The sequence below is a fragment of the Sabethes cyaneus genome, chromosome 3 (assembly GCF_943734655.1).
Source record: "Sabethes cyaneus chromosome 3, idSabCyanKW18_F2, whole genome shotgun sequence".
In the NCBI taxonomy this organism is placed as follows: domain Eukaryota; kingdom Metazoa; phylum Arthropoda; class Insecta; order Diptera; family Culicidae; genus Sabethes; species Sabethes cyaneus.
In genome coordinates this window covers 246356329-246377093 of record NC_071355.1, presented here as the reverse complement: position 1 = coordinate 246377093, position 20765 = coordinate 246356329, and the positions used below count along the sequence as shown (strand labels likewise).

The 20765-nt window shown below is 38.3% G+C and overlaps 1 protein-coding gene across 1 annotated transcript in view; it reads left to right on the top strand.

Annotated features, from left to right (window-relative positions):
• The first annotated feature begins 622 nt into the window (after positions 1-622).
• Positions 623-20765, top strand: part of LOC128743677 (probable serine/threonine-protein kinase yakA) — a 42774-nt gene continuing 22631 nt past the window's right edge. Inside the window, exon 1 of the mRNA XM_053840299.1 lies at positions 623-673. Coding sequence (XP_053696274.1) covers positions 623-673 — 51 coding nt within the window. The remainder of the gene's footprint in view (positions 674-20765) is intronic.

Genomic DNA, 20765 nt, shown 5'->3' with positions numbered 1-20765 from the left:
CCAAAAGCCGTGCGATTACCGTAGAAAAGCCATAAAGTAAGAGTTAGTGCTGAACGGGTTTTTGTTTGTGTAAGTGTTTGCATGCGAAACGAGCGGGGAGAAGGAACTCCCTTCTTCGTCGTTGCGTTGCCGTTGCGGGTTGGGTCGGGTCCGGTACGGTACGGTAGTGCACCAGATGGATGCATGGGTGGAATAATATCTGCAACCTATACCGGTGCGCAGCGAGCGCGCTCGTAGTGTGAGAAAACCAAGTGCTGCAACCGCCGCCGTGTGCTGCCCGTTCCAGTGCCCGTGGTCCGTACGCGCGAGGGCGAATCCAGCCCGAATCGGGGGCTATGACGGTCGAGAGGATTGCGCTGTGCTGACTGTCTTGTTCTAAGCTGCAAGTTTTATCGTTGTTTGCCAGCAGTCGGACAATGTTTATGATGATTGCGGCACGACAACGAATTCTGGTGGTGTGAAAACAGCGAGAAAAGACATACAGGAACGAGATCCGCCGCAAAACGAGCAGAAAGGATTTGTTGGATATCCTAAAGTCGCAGTCACAGTTGAGTGCGGGGGAAAACCGAGCGTCTTTCCCGGTTCCCGGAGAGGCCGAAAGCCGCCACAGTTCCACGGCTCAATGTGTTTATACTGCTATTGGAAATTATGGATACAGCACTATAGGATTCTAGTAAGTAGCACAAAGCAAACGAATCCGACCAGAAACAGTCCGTCGTAGGATAGACTTAGAACTTCAGTCAGTACGACTGAACTTATAAACAATCAGTCCTGTGGGAGGTGTGTTGGAAAATGGGTGTTATTTTATTTGGTGTCTGCATAATTTTCGCCTTGTCGTCGGAGGATCTTCATTCTCCGGGTGTGTTGACTTTGTTGTAAGAGCAACTGCCCGTTAGTCAATTCAATTGCGACATCTTTCGAGATCTGAAGTCAGAGTAAAATGGCATGTTTTAGATGAAAATGTTACTTCAGACAGATAACATTGTGAGAAAGTAGGTAAAACTTTTATGCCGTCATAAAAACGACTCCATCCAGAGTTTATCATTTATAGGGCTTTTTTGTTTAAAGTGTACTAAAACTGGCCGTTTGAAATGTCCTTTATTGCTTGCACTGCCGAACTCTTATTAATTTTAAACTTAAATTAAGTTGGCGCACAAAAAAGAAACAGTAGAAGCAACACCGTCGACCAATCTTTATCTATATTGGATGAAGTTGAATTACAAACTTATAAATTTGGTCAGAGGCGGTGGTGCGCTGAATTCTGTAATGAGTTTCCTCTTCGGAAAAAGTACAGAGCTAACAGAACTCATTAAATATTAAATGTTCTGTTCGTTAATGCAACAACAACAACAGTACATTGCATATGGCTTTGAAAGTTAGCTTTTGCATGGTTCTGCCGGATAGTTGCTCAACATTTGGCTAACCAATGCCCGAACTGAAAGTGTAAGCATCTTGAGAGAAGAACTTTTCCCACATTGACGTTAGAACGAAAAAATGCGAACATTAAATTCTGTTCGTTTGAACTGAAGGTGGTACTGAAATTCCAACTCAATGGGGCAAGGAGCAGGGACGGATTCCCCTAGTGCCACGTCCGTGCGGACGGATTGTGGTTCTCAGTTCTGCGTAGGTTGTGAAGTCTGTCTAAATAGATAGAAGGTCAAACTTCGAAAGTGGAACGTGTAGTGCCAAGGTTCTTTTTCTGTCTTTTGGTTCAAATGCAAATTACGAAAGAAGACCAAGTATTTTCGTATTCATTTACTCTAGCATTCCACGTGTTCCACTTTTTCCGATTATATTACACGATAATTTGCGTAAGTGATTTAAATTAAACACATGAGTTGTTGTTATTCGTTTTGGGGAAAACGAATTCTCATTCGGGAGCCAAAAAAAAAAGAAAAAAGTTTTTTTGGCACAACTTCACCAACCGGACTAAACGGTTGGTGTTTTGAGGCATAATGAATTCATGATGTCTCCCTCAATGGGGATTATGTACATTGCATTGGTTTGTGGAAGAGAAAATTTATTCAGGAAAAAGGACCACACTGCCCTGGTATCCCTGAAAGTTTTGTCATAAAAGCAACTTATGTCAATTCCATATTTTTTAAAGTTTTTTCTTGTGAAAAATGAAAATTATATTAGTTGATGGAATTAGATTAATGGATGTTTACTAATGGGAGTTGCAGTAACTAACAACATAGAAATATTAATAAAGAAAAGGTCTTAATGTTAACATTATCATCAAACCTTCAAAATTAGACTTCAACATTCCGTAAAATTCCACAGTAAAAAAATTGCTCCGATTCTTTTTTCCTTTCCGAAAATTATTAGACCCGTAACTTTTTATTGGCTTCTAGCGAGGTCCTTTCTGAGTTAGAGTGGTGCCAAAAAACCCCACGACTTTCGTTTGCCTTCTTAACCTTCTTCTTGAAAAATCATAACTTTTGAACCACTGGAGCGATTTTGTGCATTGTCGCGCAAATGAAAAGTATTCTAATGGGATTACCTAGGATTACCTTTCTATGAAAAATACTGAGGTGGAGCTAAAATTTATGCATCATTATTAAAACTTGGATTTTTTATGTTTTTATGGGTACAGAAATAAAGAACTCTTTTTATATATTTTTTGAAAAGCTGAGAGATTTTAATTAACATATCAAAATATTGAAGACTTATAATTTTGTGTTTCTGAGATAAAGTTTTTAACAAAAAAGAAGGTACGAAAATGTAATGAAGACGCATGGTGTTTTATTTTTACTTGCAATAAGACGGAGATTTCGGGCAAAGAAACTGATATTTTTGGTTCGTGTTTCCCAAAAATATCCATTTCATTGCGATAAAAAAAAAACTCCATCCAAACTCCAAAATCCAAATTGCTTAAAAAATTCGTGGCGTATTTTTCCTATTCTCCGCACCACACTCACCAAGACACCTCGCTGAGTAAGGGCAAAGTAAATTCATGTTTGGATATAGAGGAACGTTATACAAACTTAATAAGCGTTGCTTCAATGACTCTCTCTTACCTAATTTTGCGCTTTTTTTCTTTCACGTTTTGTCTCCCCTGAGATACTATCAACGTCATTATTTCATTACTTTCTTCTACCGCTTCCTACGTCAACTGTAAAAACTATCGTTATAAAGAATTAGATCAATGCTTGCCCTCATTATAAAGGTTAAGACAACAAAGCACGAGGTTGGACGTTAAGCCTCAAAACACTATTTGTAGTGTATTTTTTTCTTCCTAAATAAACCTTCTTAAATTTTCTCAATCGAAGGAAATTCATATAAAATTACTGCACCTATTTTCACTACAAACATCTTGGAGTTTTTCGCCTAAATGTAGGTTTCCTGTATGCTTCAATCGAAAAGTACTAAAAATACGGTTGCTGTAGCAAAATAACCTTAACTTCAATTTTCACTTATCTCCGACTCTGTCGCGGTTCAACGTAAACTTTTTTTGTAAAGTGGAGAGGCCTTTGGTGAGAAGAATGATAGACTGGATGAAACTGGGAAATTTCGATATGAGGCCAAAAATATGTTGAGTCGCTCCATGGCAAGTGGGACTCCAATCCCTCACTCTCTCGGTTGGTACCCGAGTGTTTTGGAAATTAAACTATCGCCGCACCCTTCTATTGGATAGTCTCAGACCTAATGTTGTCCCTCCAGCCTGATTATTCCATTCAATCCGCCACTTTTACCGAAAATTGTTCAAATTTTAAAGACCATTATGAAAAGTTGTTATACGATTAATATAGGCTTCGTAAATTATCCTGTTTTCCAATACTGGCCCTGTTAGCAAAGCAAAGCAAGAAACAACCGTTAAGTTTCACTCTGTTTCATTCACAAGTATCAAAAACTAGTGTTCCAATTTTCTTCCAGTCGTCTGTTGTATTCTTCGAAGTTCGAAAACAGACAGTGATGAAACGTTTCACTGTCTCTGTACTCTTTTTACGGACCTACACTAGTAATAACCAAACAGCAAGCTCGTCATTTTGCTGTCCAATCCTGTTCCTCCTTATTTCCTTGCCGCAACCGAGACCACCAAGCCACCGAGTAAAATAAGAATGACGACTCATTCTTGTTTACTCTCTTCCTTGTGTATCCACGTATGAAAATTCTTCTGTTCTACAGTAGCTAGTTTAAATAAGCATGTATCGTCTGTGCTTGGAAAGTTAAGAATTTGTGGATGAAATATATGGGAAATTTGCACCTTCCGAATTAATGTCAATTTTCACTGCTTTGGGATCCAAATTTGATCTTTTTTGTAACGCGAACCAGTTCAAGAACAATTTCTGACAAATTCACTTTTACAGTTACGATGTAGAAAAGTCCTCTTGATCTGATTGAATTTATTTATTCATTTATCTATCATTTTTCTTGTCAATGACCAAACCAACTGCTCCCCATGTAGGTACCGCAGAGAGTAATCAGAGGAATCGAAAAAGATACCAAATTTCATTTACCTCTTTGAACTGTAGGACAACTTTGAAAATATGGCCAATTTATTTTAAAAGTTAAGTTCGTGCGTGTACCGAAATACAGAGGCCATACACCTGATGATAGACGGTCGTGCTGACGGGCCATTCACTGACTGCTCTCTATTCTGATTGTCGAGTGTCCAATTTACTGGGGCAGTTATACAACTAGTTCCCGTCCGATTCATATAGAAAACCTTTGTTTTGTTTGCAGTAAATTAAGCCAAATAGTAGTGAAACGTTTGTTTCATCGAAGCCTTTGGAACAAGACAGAACAAAACTGGACAGGAACGATAAGATAGGACGGAATAGAAGGTGACAATACAAAGACGAAACTAGACAAGAACGGGATTGAACAAAAATGAGACAGAACAAAACCGGGACAGCACAAGAACGGGACTAGATAAAAACGGGAGATAAAGCGGGACAGGATGAGAATTAGACTAGGACTAAAATGGGACAGAAGAAGAACGAAATTGGGAAAGAACGTAACAGAATAGGTACAGCAATAGGACATGAACGGGATTGGACAGGACAGGAAGGACTGGACAATAACAGGACCAGACAAGAACGGAATTGGACAAAAATAAGACCAGGAAGCGCGGACATCTCGTACCACATGCTTCCTATATCAATATTTTTTTGAGAGTGAAAAACAAGAATACAACTTTCCTGTAACACGTGATCTAAAATTTATTAAATTGTAACATTTCATATTCTTCCCGTAAAAACCCGTACTAGAGTACTTGGGCTGTCGTAAAAATAATCAACGTTCATATTCGCTTCGATTGTACATTATGGTCGGAACCATTCTGATCAGATATATATTCTGAATTCAGAATATTCATATTCTGAATTCCGTTTGAAATGTATTGTAGCATACAATTGATTCCAATCGGAGTAAAACTTCTGACTGGAAATGTTTTGATTGGTATCATCGGCAAAGAAGTGGAAGTACGAACAATGCGACACTAAAATGTGATAATCGAGCCCCTTTCGATTTTGTCTTTCTTTTCAAAACCTTGCATACAGACCAATAACATGCGTGCATCTCACGCTAGATTATTTATTTAGTCTTTCAGGACTGCTGCTCCTTCGTTACTATTTATTTTCTTAAACTCGCTTACTTTTTAGTCACGGTGTTCATAGCGCCATCAAACTGATTTTTTCGACTGTATTTAATACACTCTGTAAGAGTAATAACTTTTTACCACAATAGTTCTAAATAATGAACGCAATGGTAAAAGTACCCAACAGAAGAGGAAAAAAATAACGCTTATGTCTAAAAACGGCGAACAGAGTTTTTTTCCAACACTTTCAATGATGGCAGACGTAAGGTTATGAACGCCAACTATAGTTTTGTTTTGTTCTCCATTAATACGAACCATTCCGATTGTTTTAAATGAGTTTTTGATCATAAAAACAGTTCTCGATCGCAGTTTGCTCAATCGAGCAATTGTTGTCTTCTTAATTGCAAATTGTATATAATCATATCTTAAATAAATTATTAAACTAGCTATAATATTGCGGCAAGTTGAAAATTTTATCTAATAACTATCATATTCGAGAAAAAAAATGCCATTAAACCATGGACAATTGATTAATAACCAGAAATTTCTTTCAGTTCTTTTTTCTGCATAGTATTTCACTGTGCTCATTTCAATAGAATACAATAAACAAGTTGTTAAAGTTTATATCCCTATAATTTTTTTTCGTAACCTTCGCATTTCCAACCAAAGAGTCGCATTAAAATTCTAAACAACCTGATCGCTCTATAATTTTCGTTTACTTTATTTCGAATAAAAAGCAGCAAATAAATTGCTGCCATGATACCTACACTCATTTGACAAACTACACACTTAATTCCGTTGAAAATAACAATTGCAAAACAATGCACATTTTTAGATCAAAACAGCCTGATTGAGGAGGCATTTCTAATTGGCAATTACCGGAATCGTAAATGAATACCAAAGAGCCTAGTAGATAAAATTAATAGTTTGATGTACTTAGTTTGAATGTAATACTAATTGGATTACTATTAGTTGCACCGCAATTTATGGCAATAAATTTAAATTAGATAGAATTAGCTATACATTGTACAACTAATCGAGCCCATTATTAGTTGTCCAATAAACGACTACCGATCACTTAATCAAACTAACTCCTAAATTGGAGATTTTTAATTTGAATGGCGAATATTGCAATAAAAAAAAGAGTTCAAAATGAATAAAAAAACAGAATAACGAGTACTCCTTGCGAGTGCAGCCACTTAATGCAACAGGTAGTAGTATATTATTAATAAGCTATCAAAAAAGGGTACCGCATCAATCGATGCGCCCCCGACGTTCATGGCTGACATAACCGTTAAACGTAATGGGCAAGAGGCTTTCGGTGGAGGTGCAATTGTTTATTATGTAAATTGCGCCGCGTTAAGTACATGTTACGTAAATTAGCGTGAAAATTTAGGGTTTCAAATTGATTGCAAAAATGGCTGGCTTTTTACGGGCCAACGCTTGCTTTTAGAAAGGGGTTTTACACTTGGGTTGCCCTGCGAATTTATTAGCGAGTGTTGTTCTTTTGTTTAAACATCCAAATATCGAATATCTATAGAGTGTGAAAAATCTATAAAAAAAGAGTCTCAAAAGTGTATTAAAAAAATTTCAAGAGAATCTCGAAAGAGTCTTAAAACATTTTCGAACAAGTCATAGAAGAGTCTCAAAAAAATTTCAAAAAAATCTCAGAGTCTCAAAAAAGTTTTAAAAGATTCTTAAAAAAGCCTTAAAATAGTTCTAAAGAAAGAAGCACAAGTCTTAAAAGGTTTTCAAAGAGTGTCAAAATAGGCCTTAAAGAGTTTCAAACGAGTCTTAAAACAGTTTCGGATAAGTCTCAAATGATCTTCTTAAAAGTGTTACAAAAGAGTGTCAAAAGTGCCTCAAAAGAGTTTTAAAAAATGCTCCTTCAGAAAGGCTATAAATATCCCATAAGAGTTCAAAGAATAGTTAATAGAGTCGAAAAATTATTTAAAAAAGAATTTTTCAAGAGATTCTTAAAAGAGTCTCAAAGCTGTTTCAACGGAATTCAAGAAAATTTCAAGAGTTTTAAAAGTATCTCAAAAGAGTCTCAAAATAGTCTTAAAACAGTTGCGTTAAAATCTCACAATAGTCTCCAAACAATTAAAAACTTTCTAAAAATTATGAACAAAAAAGGAGCCTAAAAATTTCTTAGAAGAGACTTGAAATTGTAACCGTCTCGAAAAACTATCTCAAATGAGTGTCTGAAATTTCTCAACAGAATCACAGAAGAAAATCAAAACATTCTCAAAAGAGTTTCAAAAGTCTCAATAAAATTTCACTAGAGCGTCGTAAAAGTCTGGAAGAATTTAAAACGCACCTCGAAAGAGTTTCAAAAGAAACTTTTAAGAGAGTCTTAAAAGAGTTTTATACGAGTCTCAAGAAAGTCTTTGAAAAGTGTCAAAAGAATCTCAAAAGAAGTGTGAAAAGAAGAGTATCAAGATAGGGTAAAAAGGAACTCAAAAGTATTCAAAAATGACTCAAAAGAGTTTTAAAAGTATCTCAAGAGACTCTCAAACGAGTCTTAAAAAATCTCGAAAGAACTTTAAAAGGTTTTCAAAGGTCTCAAGTCAGGAATTAAACGTTTCAAAAGCTTCAAAAGTCTCAGAAGCATTCCAAAAAACTCATAAAAAAGAGCCAAAGAATATCAAAAAACGCAGGAAAGGTCCAGGAAAGTCTCAACCCTACTAGCACAGTTGTTGCAAAGTAGTTGTGGCAACCGATATATGACTAATTTTGGTCATAAATAAGTTTATGCAACTAAAAGTGTTAAAATTGTGTTGCTTGAGAAAAGAGTGCCCTGTATCCCAAAAGATCCTTATATAGGTTTTAAAAAGAGTCTCACACCAGTCTCAAAAGAAAGCCAAAAGGGTTTCAAACAAGTCTTAAAACAGTCTCGGAAATATCTAAATGAAAATAAAATCTGTTAAAACTTTCTCGAAAGAATAATAAGAGTCTCAAAAGCGGCTCAAGAGTTTTAAAGAATCTAAATGAAGTTCAAAACAGTTATAAAAATTTCAAAAGGGTTCAAAGGTACTCACAAGAGTCTGTGTATAAAAAAGAATCTCAAAAAAATTTTAACAGTGTCTCAAAAGAATTCGAGACCGTCGCTAACGAATCTCAGTAGTCTCAAAACAGGTTTAAAAGAGTTTTACGTAAGTCTTAAAAGAACCTCAAAAAAGTCGTAGAAGAGTTTCAAGAGAGTCAAAAAATCTAAAAGGAGTTTAAAAAATGCTGAAGAGAGTTTTAACAGTTTATAAAAAAGAGTTTAAAGAGTTTAAAATTCGACAACTGAAGAGAGATCAGAGTGAAAGAGTTTAAAATGAAACTCAAGAGTTCAAAAGACTCCCAAAAAACCTGATTTAATCCACCTATTGGTGAAAGGAACCTTTGTTATACGGTCTTACTTGCTATTTGAGATCGAGGTACGATGCTGGTCTAACAAGCTAGTCGTCGTATGTTCGAATCTCGGCTAGGCGGTGCTTGCTAGATAGAGTCAGTAGGATTATTACACTGGCCCCGTAATTTTCCTGTACTCTATCAGCCGGCTGCGAAGTCTGTCGATAAAGAAGGGTAATGTCTAATGACGGTTTAAGCCCACGGCTTTGCTTTGCTATTTGAGATAGAAATCGACACGTCTTCGGAACATAATTCATCTATTAGTTAACGTTGCATTGTGCGTTGGTTTACATAAAAATTTTGGAAATTGAATAAGCTTACAAAATTTGAACAAAATAGTAGCACTTACAAATTTTGATAGTTCTTTTTCTCATGAAATTGCTGAGTAAGTTGTTACTAATGTGGGTAAGTGCAAGTAAAAGTAAGTTGTAAGAAGAAATATTATTCTTTAACACATACATTGCGTAGTAAAGGTCTAGTTTATAGGTTTTTGAACTATGCATAACTATGCTTCAATAAGGTTTTCTTGAAAAAATTTCATCAATTTTTATTAACCTTCGGTTACTCACGCTGTTGTATACTGAATAACATGTGTAGGTTTATGAATGCCATATTTACCAATCGGTGTTTAACTAACATATATTCTTCAAAAAAATGTTCAGCAAAATGTCTGAATTATTCAATGCAATAATATTTTAAATTGTTAGGAAAATAGATCAGCATAAACCGAGAGCACAGAAACGAAGCAAGCAGCATGTGAGGTGTACCCAAGGTTGCCACCAGGTTTTCCCGAAAATCTGGCGAACACGAATAAAAGTGTCTGGCAAAAATCTGGTGGTAAATTAGTCCGATGGGGAGGCGTTTTCCTGAAAAAATCTTGCTCGTTTTGCTCACCGAAGATGCTAAATTTTGTCCAAAATTAGAAGTGCAAGACGGAGGATCGAAAATCTGGCACATTGCCAAATATCTGGAAGGTTTTAAGCTTTGTCTGTTGGTCTGGCGCGCAATCAAAAATCTGGCAAAAACCAGATTTATTGGCCCCAAACTGGAATTTTTTTCACGTTACTTCATATGGAAAAATGATGTCTGTATGTAGCAAAACTATCAGCAAATGTAAAATGTTTAAAATGTATCCGTCAGTTGGTAGTCGAGTAATTCGGGGTTAAAATCAGGGTATTTTTATAATCAAAGTTCTACAGTTCCTAAACAAGCCAACATAGAGGTATACTATTCTCAGTAAAGTTGTGTATTTTTACTATTTGTATAACTTTGTAACACATGAAAAAGTCATACAACAATTACAAAAAGAGCTAAAATAGAAAAACTGATTTTACAAATACAGAAACAATAAATAAGATTTCTCTGTCTTCGCTTCTATCTCAGGTTACAGTCTTCAGCAAAATTTCTTGTAATAATAGGCTCTAAAACTTTGCAGAACATATCAATGTGTTATATTGAAACTGAAAAAAAAATTTTTTTCACTTTTAGGGGGATTAATCCAAATTTAAATTGCACCAGATGATAGAGCATTCAATTTCAAGAAACTCTTCCGAAGGTTCGATAAACTTAAAAACAAGTTTTCCTAGTCAAAACTCTAGTGCGCACGTTTTCTTTGGTTTTGGGCTATTGTGCGCGCGAGTAACTGTGTTGCAAAAGTTGGCGCGAGCGTTCGAGGGTTGATATCTTTTGACCGGTAAAACCAATTCTTATGAAATTTTGCATATATATTCGTAGTGTCAAAACCTCTCGTTTGATATTAAAATAATTGAAATTAGGTAAATTATCTTGGTTAAAATCATTATAAATTATTGTTAATTTTGGTGTGGTGTATACGATTGCTCATAACTTTCAAATTAAACGTCCAATCCAAAAACCATTCAATAGTGATCTATCCGGCTATATTACCTGCCAAATAAAACTTATAGCGCATAAATCGGTTTGGCCATCTCTGAGAAACAGGCGATCATTTGAACCTTATCAAAAATGTTTTTTTAAGGCTAACTTTTAAACTGCTTGTCCGTTTTCAATAAAACTTGGTAAAAAGTTTAGTAACAGCAAGAGCTTTCGTTTGGTACTAAGATCGTTAAAATTGGTTGCGTAGTTCAGGAGAAACGCGTGTCACGTAGTTTTCACATTTTTGCTTATAACTTTTAAACGAAACGTCGGACCGCAAAGCTACTCAATAGTGATATACTAGGCAATAATACCTTTCAAACAAAAGTAATAGCGGTCAAATCGGTTCAGCCACCTTCGAGAAACAGGGGATAGAAAATGAGCTGCACACACACACATACACACATACACACACACAGACATTGCTCAGTTCGTCGAGCTCTATCGATTGGTATATGTGATTCGGCCCTACGGGCCTCGGATCAATTTCGTGTTTTTCGACCAATTTCTAAACCTTTGTTATATAGTATAACAAAGGTAAAAAGACTCAAAAGTGCTCAAAAGATACTCGGAAGAAAAATATAAAAAAAGGATATCAAAACAGTCTCAAAAAACTCTTAAACGAATCTCAACAGAGAATCAAAAGGGTTTCGAAAAATTCTCAAACAGGTTTTAAAAGAATCTTAGAACAGTATCGGAAAATTTTCAAAAGGGTCTCAAATGGATATCATTTCCTAAAAAAAATCCTAAAAGAAGGTTGTAAAAGACTCTCAAAAATTTCTCAAAAGAATTTAAAAACATACGATTTTTTACAAAAGAATTTCAAGTGTCTTAAAAGTACTCGTAAAACTCTCAAAAGAACTTTATTACTTTTGAAAAGAATCCTAAAAGAATTTCAAAAGAGTCTGAAAACAGTCTTAACAAGGTTTCAAACGTGTCCCAAAAACATCCAGAAAAGCTTATCAAAAAGTCTTAAGAGAGTTTCTAACGAATCTAAAGAAAATCGCAAATGAGTTTCAAGAAAGTCTCAACTTAGTTACTTAGTTAGGTGGCTTGCTAAGACAAAGCTTAAGACAAAGCCTGTTGAACAAAGTTTCTCCATGTAACTCGGTTGAGGGCTACCGCTCTCCAATTCCTCGGACACCGAGTACTCTCCGCCAGATCTCGCTCCACCTGGTCTAACTATCTTGCTCGCTGCGCTCCTGGTCGTCTTGTTCCTACCGGATTTGAGGCAAACACCATCTTTGCAGGGTAGTTGTCCGGCATTCTCGCAACATGCCCTGCCCATCGTATCCGTCCAGCTTTAGCCACCTTCTGGATACTGGGTTCGCCATAGAGCTGTGCGAGTTCAGCTGTTTTGAGAAAGTCTCAAAAGAGTGCCATAAGTCCGAAAAGTGTCTTAAATAGGTTTTAAAAGAGTGTCAAACAAGTTTCAAAAGGGGCTCATAAGGGATGCAAAAAAATCTCAGAGGCGTTCAAAAAATCTCAAAAGATTTCAAAAAATTTAAAAAAAGGAGATCACAGAAGAATTTCAAAAAAAGTTTCAAAAGTGTGTCAAATAAGCTTCAAAATAGTATCAATAGAATTTTAAAAGAAACTTCTCGAAAAAGTTTCAAAAAAGGCTTAGCCGGGTTTCAAAAGATTTTCACAAAAGTTTCAAAGTGGTCTCAAAAGTGCCTCAAAGGAGGCGCACAAAAAATCTCACGAAAGTGTCAAAAGAGTTTTAAAACAGTCTCGAAAAGATGTCAAAAGTGTCACAGAAGACTCTCAAAAGATTGGTTCATTAGTTATGAATCCCTGAAATAAGCAAGATGTGGAAATAATAGACCTCGAATTTTTTAAATATCGTTTTCATTCATATTTTCATCAACCCCAATACCAAACATTTGAAAAAATTGAAATCAACACATTTTCCTAGAAAAGTCCAATGAAAACTTTTGTGATTATTTTGGATATGGCTCATTTCAAAAATACACATCATAAAATCGGTTGCAGGGTCTCTGCTGAAAATAGTTTTGGCTACTTCGTGGGGCATTCTGGCCGCGTGTCCTGCCCATCGAAGTCTACAACATTGTACCACCACCAATACATCAGCATTCTATACAGCTTGCGTGGTTCGTGGTTCATGCGTCTGCGCTACACTCCATTTCACATTTTGCCACCAAGTATAGATCGCAGAGTTTTACACTCAAAAACTCCAAGTACTCGTCGATCAGCTTTCTGTACCGTCCGTGTTTCATGTCCGTAAAGCGCCACCGAGTGTGTTCTGTAGAACTCCAATTTAGTGCGAATTTGCAAACTGCGGGACTTCAGCTGGCTACGTGAGCCGTAGGATGTGAGCTTTCATGATGACGGTTCCGTTCCTTTCCTCGTTTGCTCTTCATATTGCACCTTCCAGGGCAATGTTGAATAGCAATTCAATCCATCCAACATCACGAAAGACGCTGAGATCTCTTCCGCCATTCTGCTCACTTCGTATGACTGAATGATACGTCGCCTTAAAGTCCACAAACATATGATGAGTCTGCAAGTTGTACTATCGGTCCCGGAACTCGTCTAGTTACTGAGGCAGGGTAAACATCTGAAGCGTCGTGAAACGATCGTCACGAAAACCTGGATTCTACTGACGGTCTCAGTCTAAAGAACAGGATACGGGAGAGCACCTTGCCTATAAAAATTGAGCAGTGTAATGCCTCGAGAGTTTTTACACTCGAAACATTTTGAAAAGTTGTTTTTTTTCTACTCATTACGAGTGGTTATTCACTATTCAAATAATCACGTAGTAATTTAAATTTTTGCTCGTACAATTCCGTATAGTTGGTTTTGAATTAATTGAATTTTGATAGATTTACAGAAAAAAGAACCAACTGTATGCTTTATTTTCAGGATAACAAGAAGCTGTGTCGACTTGAAAGGGGCAAATGATTTTCATCTTCTTGAAATAAGAGGATTGTGTCGCGTCTATTTAAAGAAAATCATTAAAACAGCAAACAAATCGACACCAAAATCAAATCCACTGGCACTTGTCCGAGGCAACCTGATCCCAAACCCAACTGCGCCGATGGCGATGGTTCCAACCTGATTCCGTTGATTCTCGGAAAACTATCGCCAATGTGAACAGCCGCACCGCTGCTGCTGGCGTTGCTCGAAAGGAAAAGATAATGCCGTCAGCAAATGCAAACAACAACCTCAACCTCAGCCGAGCCGGGCAAACAACAATCGAAACAGAAAAGGGTTTTATCTAAAGTCAACCGAAACCGTGGGAAAAATCCGTTCCGACTATATTCTCTTATCAATTCGAACAAACAGCACCACCAGTGCTTGATGGCGGCGGCGGGCGCAGCATTTGCATTCAGTTCGGCGTTCGACTCGTAAGAAGAATTCCTTTTCTTTCTTACTTTTATTTTTTTTGCTTCAACTTTTCATTTAATAGCTTTGCGCTGCTTTTGGCAAATATTTACATGAGCAAATATCAGCCATCTCCCTTGCCGATGCGGCGGCCCCGAACCCACGGATAACGGCGGCGCGACGGATGGCTTGTGCTCGCTCTCTCGCCGTCTCTGTCTTTTCGTGCAATAAAAAATTGTTTGATTTATGATAAGCGAGGTCGGGCTTTTTTTAATGGTGTACTGTTTATGAGATTTGGACGCGGCATAAATCCTGGGCTTTATCTTAAATGTTACTTTCGCAACCGATCCATCGGTCTGCGATCGCAGTTGAAACATTGTAGTCAAAGTAGGATTGCTTGAAAATAGTGCTGAGTTGAGTGGTTTTTGAATGGCAAATATTTCATCATTCGCTCGTCGCATCTATGAGTAAGCCTGCTCCCCCCAGTATGGACATGGGAGGTAATTATAATTGGGAACTGAATCAACCGCGTTCGAGTGAAGCCGTCGCGTCGTGGAGTATGACATGAGGTGGTGGACAAATAGCTGTATTCAACACACACAGCGCAGACTAATTCGTCACTTCCTGGTGGTGATGGGGATGATGATGCTGATGAAGGAGACGACAATGACGGTCTGAATCGGGGACGGCTCCACTGCGTTTAGGTTAAGGACCGACGGGCAGAAGGAAGAGAAGGTTTCAAACATGCGTCATTGTGTCCTATCAAAAGCTCGTAAAGTAGGAGAAAATTAAATCCCATTTGTCAAATCTTTTGTTTTCTCTGTTTGCCTTACTGTGGTGGCTTTCCTACGGGGGCTAGATGGTTGATGGTTTCCTCTGCTGCTAGAAGGTACCGTTCTTCGTTTCGCAATGTTATTCCAGCTACTAACCAGGCGATGTTTCTGTCGTAACGTGGAAAAGCCATTTACGGGTTGAATGGATTCTTGAATTGAAATGGAGCGGTGTTATAATGGGATAATATAAACATAATGGAAGGAAAATATGTTTCACATATTTAGGAACATTTTTGTTGGGATTAATTCAACTAAATCATTCCATATCAGCAGTTATTGCTGTTTTAACGTCCTTGCTGTGATTGATGGTATTTTATCACCAACGCAATGAATAAAAAATATTAACAAATCAACGAAGGAAAGCGGTCACCCTAAATGTAAGAACAGGAAGACTTAATGAGTGCACCAACCAGTGTAGCAAAGCAGCACGAAACAAAACATAACTAAACAAAAGAGGTTACAAGGATCAAACGATTCAACGCTCTTTCCAACACACAAATTAATACGCTTTTTACATTTTGACCCGGAATGGTGCTCGAGGCGCGAAAGACGTTCCATTTCCCAGTGCGCATAATGCAAAAATGTCGCAATTCCGCTCTCTATTTCTTCCTGTCATGTTGCAGCCAACGAGCCAGCCCAGCCGACTGATGAGGTGAACGAAAAAAAAACTCTGCTTTCAATTAAAATCTTCCTTTGACCCCCCCTCCAAGCATTAAGTGCGTGCTACTCTGCAGATTTGTGTGACAACTTTGTTACTCTTCCAGGGGAGTGCCTCAAAGTTTTAACCGGCAATTGGTAATTAGTTTTGTTTGAAATGAGTTCCACGAGTTATTTTATTTTCAATGCAATTACAAAACAACTTTTTAAATTTTGAATATTTATTAATTTCTAGTGAAGCAAAAACTGTTAGAATCAGTTTCGTACCACCCTAAAACCTTTGTATAGCTAAGAACGAGTCACTGCACTTATGTGGGTGGTGCATCATTGCGGAGCGTAGATTTTGTTTGGCAGGTACTAGCACAAACTTGATAGTGCATGCATGCTGTAAATTACATGCGTTGGAGTTTCACATCTCCTCCTAATGGTAAATTTCTAAAAGTGTATTAACGACTTCTTCAAAATTATTGTTTTCCCACAATTTATGATTAAAAATCAAATCAATTTTTAGGCGCCACAAAGAAAGAACCCATTAGCTGCATGGCTTCCGGTTTTTGATCTAACTCCCTGAACCCCATTCCCATTGGAAGGTGCCGTTTCGAGCCTCCGGCTAACGAAGTTCATTAATCCAAAGCAAACCTACGCAATTGTCCCCATAAAACAGCAGCAGCCTTGTCAGGTTCGTTGGTTGGTACGCTCGTTCGTCCATTCGTTCCTTCGTTCATATGCAAATGAAAAGATCATATCGAGAAAGACTTTGATTGCACCTAATCGTCTGTCTCCGACCGCAAACCTCTGTCCCAACCCATCATCTCCACCAGCTACCGCTGCTGCACCGGTATCGAACCGCATATCTATTTAAAAATGCATTCCTTTTGCTCCATCACAGCAGCAGCACCACCACGATACCGGGCGACTTTCATTTCAGCCCCGTCCGTACTGAAACTGAACACACACACACGGTCGGGGAGGCCCCGCAGTCAGCCCTGTCAGGCCGGCCGTTATCGTTCTCGACTTGACGTCGTCATCGCTGCCGGTCGGACCGGAGCGAGAGATCACGATACGAACGGTGCATTACGCGGAATTGCATCGCTCTGATCCGGCTGCTATTGGTTTGATAGCATTTTCTGCAATGTAAGTGCACAGATGGGGGAGATGGGTGGCTGGGTGGTATGGGTTGAGAAAGCGGAGAGGGTGGCGAATAGGTGCAATGGGAAACAAATGTGTGGTGTCACGCAGCAGTCAGCTTGAATCATTATCACTCCGATGTGATCGAAGGAATGGTTGCTATTTTGACTTGTCTTTCATTTCCACTGGTTGGGCTGGCTGGAACATATCTGCATATACTCTAAAAATATTTATGTACACATGGTGGTGATCCCGGGGGTTGGGTGCACCAGGCCAGAATGCACCGTCGAAGAAAAGCGCGCAAAATATGTGCCTTCAACGGATGGACGGACGGACGGACGGGTGAGGAGTTTTATGAGTGAAATGCTGTGCACGCATTGGCAGGAATGCTTCGACGAACGCCGAACATCGGCCTGTAATAGCTGAAAATGGAGGCATATTTTCAAACGCGGCGTGATCTCCCTATCTTGATTGAAGGTTGCCTTGGCTATTCGGAATCGCCTGTCTGCCAATTAGTAATATTTTGCATTTGTAGAAATTGTATTCACGATTGCAGGTTTGCTTATTAACTAACAAATATTTATCTGATTCAAATTGGATTACCGATGGCTTGACGAGTAAACAGAGAAAAGATCTAAAATTGCTTTTTCTGCGGCTTCCATTAGATTTTTCTAAAATTCAATATTTGTTCGAAAATTTTAGTAATATCAAGCAGTTCTTCTAAGTATCATAGTCGCGTTCCTAGGACTATTTTTTATATTTATTTTTTTATTTCGTCGATTGGTTCTAGGTAGCTCTAGGATTTTCTCGGTATACTCAATTGACAAGTTTCATTACACCCACCATATTCACCAGACTAAATCAAACGAAGTTATCCTTGCAGCAAAAACTTTACTTGTTTGTTGCCTTGTGAAACCTAGTGAAAATAAGTATAATTTAAACAAAAAGTGAGTTTTCTACTGAAAATTTGTAAATAATTTTTTAGACTGTGAACTCTTAGGATGCTAGATGTAGAATAAAAAAGTATCCAATGCAGGAGTTTGCTTCGCCAGTACTTTTCATGGGGGAGTTTAGGGGAAGAAAGTTTAACAAAAGTGGACCCATTGAGTAGATCATTAGTTTCTGACTCGTCAGATGATAAAGCCGGGGGGTTCGGGGGAAACTGAAAGAGCGGTCTTTAGACCAGATCATATGGAAGTCACTCGTAACGAGCCTGATGGACTTACACACTTTGGTGCCTTTACAGTCTTTACCGGTTAAACATTGGAACCCTTGAAAGGCTAAATTCCATAATCCAGAAGGTTCTTGACGGTCCGACTAGAATTGTTGAATACAACGCGAGCAGGACCACGCACGCGGTTCTCCTGCGAGAAAAGCTCGTAAAGAGCTATCTCGTTTGCTTGGCTGCCGTAGCACGCTGCTGCTTATTCGGTCGGATTTTCAAAGTTTTGATCACGGCTGAACTAATACGCCAGGCTTTTATAATTCAAAGGATTTCTATTCTATAGTGAACGCTACACCGAATTATACATCCCGGAAATTCAACTGTTGGATTCTCATATAAGAATCCGACAAGAACCTTGGGATGGGAAAACTATCATTAACTACTGGTACTGATACAGTTACGTCATCCCGTTTGAGAAATTAGTTAGATTACCCTGGTATGTGGGTAGTTGCGTACGATAAACGAGGATGACATAATGTGTCTGCTCGTCGCCAATTCCCAGACGTCTCTGAAGTCGCAAATCACTTTCGACTGGGTCGACCATCTTGCACGTCGAGCTTCCTGCTTCGAGATCCGGCGGGGTTGTTGAAGAGAACTGTTTTCGTCGCATGCGCCCGGCCCACTATAGCCCACCGTCTTTCGCCGGATATATGATGGGAATCTTTATAAAAAGTGCATGTAGCTATTGATTCACACACCTCCGCAACTCCGCATTTAGTTTGTACCCCGCCAAATATCGTTCGCAGTACCTTCCGCCCGAACACGGTTTCAAGTTCATAAAGAACTACAGTTTTAATAACGATTTTGTGTATTGTCAGCTTCATACAGCAGCGTATGGTTCTTGATTCTATGATCGTTTTGCCAAGGAAAAAGTAGGCCCGATTTCCCACTTGAATGCACTGCTGGATCTGCTTACTAATGTTGTTATCCGCGCTCACCAGCGATCCCAAATACACGAACTCATCTCCCTTCTTCTACACGAACTCATCTACTTCTTTCTTCTCTTCGTTTGTTTGTTTTCAGCTTCTTCCTTTCATGTATTTGGTCTTCGATGTTAGTTTATCCAGTAATCTGGTTTCGTGCATTATGTACCATAGCTGGTCTCGATCGACTGTATCATATGCTGCTTTGATATCAATAAAGATCTCATGCGTAAGCACGATGTACTCTCGACATTTTTGCAAGACCTATCGGATGGTAAAAGTTTGATTCGTAGTTCCGCGAGCTCCCATAAAGCCAGCCTGATAAACTACAATGTAAACTTACAATGATAACGCAGAATATTACAATTTCCTAGTTTTTGGTGCAATGTCGCGATGGGTAAAATTACTGATATTTACTGATAGTTATCAGTAACATACTAAAAACTACTGATAGTTATCGGTAACGATTTTTAATGATAGTTCCCATCCCTCGAATCTGTATGAATCATCTGCCGATTTCCTCGACATGATTCCTGTGCGAGGAATCCCCCAAAGACTCTGTGCGAAACGTTTTGTTTCGTTCCGGCACTGAGCCAGATACCAAGAAATGTTTTTTTACATTGAATTCTTTCGTTTAGAACCGGGAAAACACTATACATCATACATACAGCCGATACCTCCAGATTGTGCTTAACTCGTAGGCATGCCTTCGGTTATGTAGGGGTCATTTTTCCTTGCTGCTTTTTTTTCTCGAAAGGCGGAGCAGAACACTTATTTGAAGATTCATTAGAAAGATTCATTAGATTGACTCAAATGGCTTGCTCAACTAATAATATAATCTACTCAACTTATAAATATTCGTCTGTCTATTTTGACATCTTCCCCTAGCAGTGACTATCCTCCTTTTTCAGACCCATCCCTTTTTCCCCACAGCTTCTAATACAACTGTTATCGGTTCTAATGCTTTCTTTTGTATTCGTTTTTACTTATTTAGAGTTTCTCTCGTTAGGAGGAGGGAACCCCTCCTCCTTTTTGGTCAATCCCCCAGTTCTGTTTCCCTCATGACATGAAAGGCGTAAACCAAGTTTGATGGAGAACGGTTCAAGCGTTCCGGAGCTAAGACGGAACATATATTCATAATTAGTTTGACTTTTTAGTGTTTACCTGCCGCAGCCTGCGTGAGTTTCCAGCCAACATCTTGCAATTTTAATCGGTCCGGAGCGAATCGGAGGTACCCATCCTAATTTTCTATAATTTTCGCGAAAAAAAATATTTTTATGTGATAATCTAGATTCACTATAACGAAGATAACCGGAATGTATGATCAAAACGTCAAACTGTACTTCTAACGTTTTGTAACACTATGGGATGCAAATAAGTTACTGATACTTGTGTGGAATGCAGTCTGGCATGAGTTGTTCGAGTCTTCGCTTACAATTAAAGCCGTACCGTAACATTCTAGCGCCCTTGGCAGAAAATTAATTTGGCACCCCCTCGCCTCCTAAATCAGCGTTCCTTCTAGCTTTATCAACTTTTAGTGTTCGCCAGAATACTTCGTTACTCTTAATTGAATCGCATTGAAAAAATGTACTAATTTTGAATGGCGATGAAAAAAAAGTTTACAGCAGCTGACCAGAAGTTTTGCCACAAAATTAGGCTATTACAGGGGGGGGGGGGGGCGAAAAAAACAAAGAGAATTTTTTAATCGAGCAAAAAAATATGGATTTCAGGCATCCTCACTTCAAGTTTAAACGTGAAAATCAAATCTATTCTTGCTTTTAATAAATACGTTGTTATTTTTCATGCAAAAATCTACG